Source organism: Oreochromis aureus, linkage group 1 (genome assembly GCF_013358895.1).
Source record: "Oreochromis aureus strain Israel breed Guangdong linkage group 1, ZZ_aureus, whole genome shotgun sequence".
Lineage (NCBI taxonomy): Eukaryota > Metazoa > Chordata > Actinopteri > Cichliformes > Cichlidae > Oreochromis > Oreochromis aureus.
Window position 1 is genome coordinate 6,496,676 of NC_052942.1, and position 6,866 is coordinate 6,503,541.

Sequence of the window (6,866 nt, forward strand, 5' to 3'; positions counted from 1 at the left end):
GCACGTTCAGCTGATCTTTGACTCGAACATGACTTGGGCTCGGTTGGGGCCAGCGGAGAGCCATGATTCAGTTGGATGTTGTGCAGGGGTGTGTTGTGGTATGTTTCTGGGAAAAGGGGTTATCTGCTGCTGATAAGAGCCACGTTTAAAAGGCTGTGCAGGAAGAGGTCCACTTACTTCACTACCAGCTGGAGGGAGCCACAACACGCGAATCATGCTGCTGCTCCTCATCGTATCCATTGTCAATATGCTTTTTGGTGTTGGAATGGTTTGCATGCCCCTGTCAGACAACGGGCCCCACATTGCCCACGGCTGGGCCCAGGTGGTCCGGCTCAGGCACCTTTACGCCACCAGACCGGGAATGCACCTGCTGATCAGTGAGGGTGGACAGATCCGTGGTTCTGCCGTCCAGACTCTGCACAGTAAGTGGAACACTTTGAAGCGCAGAGTCAAAAGGCTGCAAACTGCGGTACTTGTTACTAACCGCAGTGTTTCTTCACTGTGGGGAACATTTCCATTTTAGGCCTAATGGAGATTCGTCCAGTCGGTCCAGGCCGTGTTGTCATCAGAGGGGTAGCAACCGCAAGGTTTCTCTGCATAGAAGACGACGGCACACTGTACTCATCGGTGAGCATAATAATAATACTAATAATACTAACAAAAGGAGAAGAATACATATTTTTATTTATACCACTTATCAAAGCAAGAGATACAAAATTCTTTCCAAAATCACACATAAAAGAATAAAATACAATGTAGAAGGATGTAGCATATCTAATTAAGTGACAAATGCAGTTCATTAAAAACATGACAAATGTCACACACTTGTATTGCGTGCAGAGTGAATGATACTGATATCAAACAGTAAAGTATACATTTGTAGTAAAAGTTTGAATTGCACAGTGACACTGCTCACATGCAACGTTTAAGCTTAAGTTAAGAGAAATATTCAAATCTCAGAGTGCAAATAGAACAAACAAAATAGAAAAATGGCAACATAAACAAATGAAAAAAACTAATTATTACTAAATATTTTTAGTAATATCTGTCAGTTATTACATGTTTTTAGAGTTAAGAATACAATTTTTTTTTTTTATGTTATAAATTAATTCAGTTATAGTTTCAGTTCGTGGGTTAAATTTTATGTGATAATTCCAAATAATAAAAGTTGTGAGGGAGGGGGGTGTTTTTGTGGTAGCTAACATTTTTTCTAAATGTTACATCTCAAGATGGAGTCATGACCAGCTTCTTCCTCCTCACCTTTCAGCTAGTCATAGAGCTCAAACAGATTCAAAAAGCAGCTCCAAGCAAAAGTAGACACTCTGCTTGTACGTTTTTCATGTGCCTCATTTTGGAAATGTCTCTGAAATTCCAGCACTGGAGAGTTTGTTCTGTATTAACAAGCAAACTACCCAACCCTTTGTTTGGAAAGTAAGAATATCTACCCCCACACATAGACCAAGCTTATATTGATGCTGCTTGTGGACTTTCCCATGAAACATAACGTTTTCACTCTGTGCAGTCCTGTACGAAATTAAGTGCACACCATGATTCAGTAGCTTGTAGAACCACCTTTAGCAGTAATGCTCATTAGAAAGACTTTATTCTCTCACATCGTTGTGGAGGAATTTTGGACCACAATGATGTGCAACAAAGTAGCTTTGGTTCATTGCTGTTTGCAGACATTTGTTTATGCACAGGTCTCTTAAAGTTATGCCACAGCATGTTAGTTGGGTTGAGTTCTGGACTTTGACTGGGCCACTGCAACATCTTAATTAATTTTTTTTCAGCCATTCTGTTGTAAATGTATTGCTATGCTTGGGATCATTGTCCTGTTGAATGATCCATTTTCAGGCAAGCGTTTGGCTCAGCATACTTTGGTATACAGAAGAATACATGGTTGACTCAGTGACTTTAAGGTGCCCAAATGATCAGCACTCCACCACAGTGCTGACAGTTGCTTTGAGGTAATTGTGCTCATATACTGTGCTTGGTTTTCTCCAAACGTGGTGCTGTACACCATGGCCAGACATCTCCACTTGGACTTTGTTCCAGAAGTTTTGAGGTTTGTTTGTTGTTGCTGTCATGTTCTTTTTAAAGAGAAGAAGCAAGCCATACTTGTTCAGTCTTTTTCTAAATTTGCTGTGAAGAATTTTAACGTTTAACATACAAACTGAGGCCTATCGAGTTAGAGATGTAGGTCTCAGGTTTTTTGGCAGTTTATCTGAGCATTGCACAGTCTGACCTTGGGGATAATTTGCTGGAACATCCACACCTGGGAAGACTGAGACACGTTAACACAGACCTGCAAACTGCCTAAAGTTCTGCTTTTGTGGAGCACCTGGCTGCCTCTTCTCCTCTTAATTCCTATGGAAGTAGTACAGGTGCATTTAAGCGTTCACAAGATTGTATAGCCATGTGAATATTCCTGATCCTTTCTGCCTGTGATTGCGACTATGTTATATTTATGTACTGCAACAGCTATAATAGTTACAATACCAGCTGCAGTTGTATCTCATGCAACAAGTGCTAATACACTTTACCTCACACAGACAATCACAATGTAACCATGATGACCACCGGTCCATCTAAAATGGAGCCTTTCTCAGCAGTGTCATGTTTTTTTCTCTTCATATGAGGAGACACACATGACAAGTAAAATACAAGACAGCCAAAATAAGCTTCTTCTCCATCTTTGTCCTATTTGTAAACTTTCTAAAGCAAAAACCTGTTGGAAAAATGTTTTAACTGATTAATCTGATTGATTAATAATTAATCTTTCTCTATTTCATAATCTGCACAGTTCTACTGAAATGCGATTATTACTGGTTTAAACTTTATATTCTGATACAGTGCTTTTACTTCAATAAATACTTTAGTTTCACTTGGTGTCAAGCTGGCATTTGAACTCTAAGTGGTGAACTGTTATTCCATAAAGAAAGTAGATGTAATTTTTGACTACAAACTTCTTCAGTGGCTATTCTAGAAAGGTTTCTGTAGACACAAGTGACGCAAGGTCTGCCGTGCTTGTGATATGTTGTTAATCGGCTTCCATATTCACTGCATGCAGCAGAGTCATTCATTCAAATAGTCGACCAGTTCATCAACCTTTGTTCAGTGTGGTGCAGGGCAGGATGTGTTTGCAAAGTGGAAAAACCTGAATGAAAAGACCCAGCAGCACCAACAACAACCTTGGCCTCTGGCTGGGTATCTTTGGTCAAAGTAAACAGCCATCGAAGAACTTGCAGTGCCATTTACGTATGTTTTTTTTGTGTGGTTTTTTTTTTTTTGTTAATAGTCCCTGTTAACCCTTACCCCTCATTGTACAACATGTATATAGGATCAGCAAACAAATACATTTTTAGTCGAAACAAATGCCAAAAAGCCATATTTTTTACTTATTTCAAATAAAGGATACAATAAAGTATATTGTAGAATGTGGAGAGTGATACATGTGAATGTAATGTCAACTTTTCCAGCACGCCTACAGCAGAGAGGACTGCATCTTCAGAGAGCAGATCTTGCCAGATGGGTACAACATCTACATCTCTGACAGACATGGAGTCCTGCTCAGTCTGGGAAACCACCGGCAAAGACTGCAGGGCTTAGACCGAGGAGATCCAGCCCTGGCCCAGTTCCTCCCCAGGATCAGCACTCTGAATCAAATCCCTTCCCCTGGGGCAAACATCGGTGACCACATGAAAGTAGCAAAAACAGAAGAACCTGTGGACACAATAGATTCATTTGGAAAGTTCTCTCAGATCATTGACAGTCCCAGCTTCCATAAGAGATGAGACTGCAACTCTAAGACACCTGTTAATGCATGTGCCAAGGGGTGTCTGTGCACTCTTCTCTGAGTGTTGTAAAACCAGCGACTGGGTGCAGCATTCCTGCACCGGGGAAAGTACCTGCCAGCACTATTAAGTCCAAAAGACTACAAGTGACCCAAAAGACTACAAGAGCAGCATCCAACAGAGTGGAGAATGACAGCTGTCGTCTGTATGCTCTACAGGACACTGGTACGACAAGGCGAGGGTGCTCACTGATCACAGGCAAACAAAAAGCAGCACAAACACATGCAGGAACTCAGACTGACTGAGAAGGAGCAACGTAAATGCTGTAACATTAAAGAAAGAGTCCGACATAATGCCTATTAGGCCTTTCCATCACGTATTCCTGAAATATGAAGCAGGATTTGGGCTTAGTGAGGAAACCTCTGGTTTAACCTTGGGTTTTACTGTCATTGAGGTGCTCCACTTTTCACATCGCCACAGTAAATTATGCTCTGGAGCAGATAGTGTTCAAGATAAGCAATCAACACATACAAAACCTTGGCGTGCAGGCAATGAGAGGGTTTCTAGTTTGTGAACATTTTTAAAGACTTTTCCTGAAAACCATCAATGGATTTTTTTTTTTACTTCTGTGTTAAGCCAGACCCTCTTATGCATATATGATGTAGCAGTGATGCTGATAAGTTGACACGCAACTGGATTTTTTACTAATTTATTTAATTTCATTTTAACCTAATTTAATTTTTCCCAGCTTTTCAGTTTTACAGACCACTCAAAACTCTTAACACTATAAATTAAACACTTCTTAATACAACCTTTTTAATATTGCTTAGCCTGATGTCAGTAGTGGGGTAGGTTCAATCAGATGAGGTATACAGATGAGGATAATATGGATATGTTGAACTTGCTTTATAGAACTGGCCTCTGTAGGAAAGAGGGCAAGTGGTGACTGAGGGTAGACTATCTTTCTGAATTGAAGATGATGTGTAGAATAAGATCAACACAAAGCATGCAGGAGGCAGTACCTGTTTGGACATCCATGTTTTCACACTGAGCTCTGTCAGGTAATGTCTGAAGAACTTCACGAGTACAGTATATAGTGTAGATGGTACTGTAAAACTACAGCAAATACTTTAGTTTTTAAATATCAGTGTCATTCCTGTTTAATCATTGTACCTTCATATTTCCTTAATATGTCCTGTTTCCTGTTACATGTAAGGATGTAGGGGTGTGTGAGTGGCTCATCCAGTGGTTTGCATCTTAAGCTCAATACTGTACACCAGTTTGTCACAGACGCATTCATCAGTGTGTGATAGATTGTTGTATAAAGCGCTATGAGTGCTCCAGGAAAGCGCCATATAAGAATCAGTCCACTTAGCATTTCATCCATGATAGATCATATATCCAATGAGGTGGTATACTAACCTCTGTGAATGTGATTTGCAGTCAAAAGTACTTTATATATGTACTAATTTAATGTGATAAACCATTTCAAGCTTGGTCACTGTGCAGTTCTGTTGCTCTTAGATATATTTAAAAAAAATTATAAATAATCACACGCACAGCACACTAAGTATATCAAAGAAGCACTTACTACAGTAATTAGCAATGTATAATACCAACAGGCTATGTGCTGCAGGCTTTTAAGCTGGCTATAAATAAACAATTGCTTAAATACCTGGTACTATATCCAGCTGTTAAAGTTCATTACAGTCCAACAGTGCTTTTACTTTGAAACTTCTTAAATGAGCTGTTTTAAATTGTCCATGGTTTATTTGAAGAATTTCAGAGAGGGTTTAGAGCTCATCATGGCACAGAAAAACATTTTTAAAAAATATGAAGAGGTTAATAAATGAAAGTCTAAACATGATACTATAAGCGGCTTAAATCTAAATTTAATGCAGGTATTGTGCTATGGGGGTAAAGATTTTCTTTATCTGTCCTTGTGGTACTGAGACAGAGATGTTAGAGAAAGTGTTCAACTGCACTCCCAGTAAGTAGCGCAGTCAGGATCCATTAATTATCCACAGCCACAGAGCTCTGGATGACCTCTGCTTCAGAAAGAGCATTATTGTTGTCCAAACAGCTCACATTCAGCTCCAGCACTTTAAGCCTGCCTTGCCTGGATTATAGGTACTGATGGCCAAATGAAGCTTTCTGAAGCATTGAAGCTTGTGTTGAAATACGGTTCATTACTCTAAGCATTTCAACACAGTCCTCTCTGGTGACATCTGGTGGACAAAAATATGAAGAGCAGCTTGAATCTACAAAATCAAATGAACTACTTCATGATGACTGCCCATTCTACAGAGTGGAGTTCACAATTCTGTCTGATATTGGGCCACCATTGTGTTGCTTTGAAAATGTATTTTTTGGGGTAAAAAAAATTGTTATGTTTATTTGTTTAATAAATAATTTTCATCAGTAAACTTTGCTTGTTCCATAGTGTGGTCTTTCTTTGCTTGTGACTTCTTGATGTTGGTAAATACAATAGATGAAAAATATATATAATATAGATATAATATTGTATTGTACACATTATGGAGTATACTTCTGCTGTAATTCAATTCAATTCAATTTTATTTATATAGCGCCAAATCACAACAAAAGTCGCCTCAAGGTGCTTTATATTGTACAGTAGATAGCACAATAATAAATACAGAGAAAAACCCAACAATCATATGACCCCCTATGAGCAAGCACTTTGGCGACAGTGGGAAGGAAAAACTCCTTTAACAGGAAGAAACCTCCGGCAGAACCAGGCTCAGGGAGGCGGCCATCTGCTGCGACGGGTTGGGGTGAAAGAAGGAAAACAGGATGAAAGACATGCTGTGGAAGAGAAACAGAGATTAATAACAGATATGATTCGATGCAGAGAGGTCTATTAACACATAGTGAGTGAGAAAGGTGACTGGAAAGGAAAAACTCAATGATCATGGGAATCCCCGGCAGCCTACGTCTATTGCAGCATAACTAAGGGAGGATTCAGGGTCACCTGGTCCAGCCCTAACTATATGCTTTAGCAAAAAGGAAAGTTTTAAGCCTAATTTTGAAAGTAGAGATAGTGTCTGTCTC

The 6,866-nt window shown here is 39.5% G+C and overlaps 1 protein-coding gene across 2 annotated transcripts; it reads left to right on the top strand.

Moving 5' to 3' along the window:
* The first annotated feature begins 214 nt into the window (after nt 1-214).
* fgf19 (fibroblast growth factor 19) lies at nt 215-6,214 on the top strand. Of its 2 annotated transcripts, none has more exons than XM_031755784.2 (3): nt 215-422; nt 524-627; nt 3,480-6,214. In XM_031755784.2, the coding sequence occupies exons 1-3, from the start codon at nt 215-217 to the stop codon at nt 3,792-3,794; spliced, it is 627 nt and encodes a 208-aa protein (XP_031611644.1). In that variant the 3' UTR covers nt 3,795-6,214. The 2 variants fall into 2 exon arrangements, with proteins under 2 accessions (XP_031611644.1, XP_031611643.1); XM_031755783.2 differs by having other exon boundaries at nt 215-406; nt 490-627.
* The last annotated feature ends 652 nt before the right edge of the window (nt 6,215-6,866 follow it).

Excerpts from the sequence above, each read along its gene's own strand:
- fgf19 (XM_031755783.2), top strand. The coding sequence starts at position 215 with ATGCTGCTGCTCCTCATCGTATCCATTGTCAATATGCTTTTTGGTGTT. Across the intron at positions 407-489 it reads GACAGATCCGTGGTTCTGCC|TGTTTCTTCACTGTGGGGAA; the intron begins GTCCAGACTCTG and ends TACTAACCGCAG. Across the intron at positions 628-3,479 it reads ACGGCACACTGTACTCATCG|CACGCCTACAGCAGAGAGGA; the intron begins GTGAGCATAATA and ends CAACTTTTCCAG.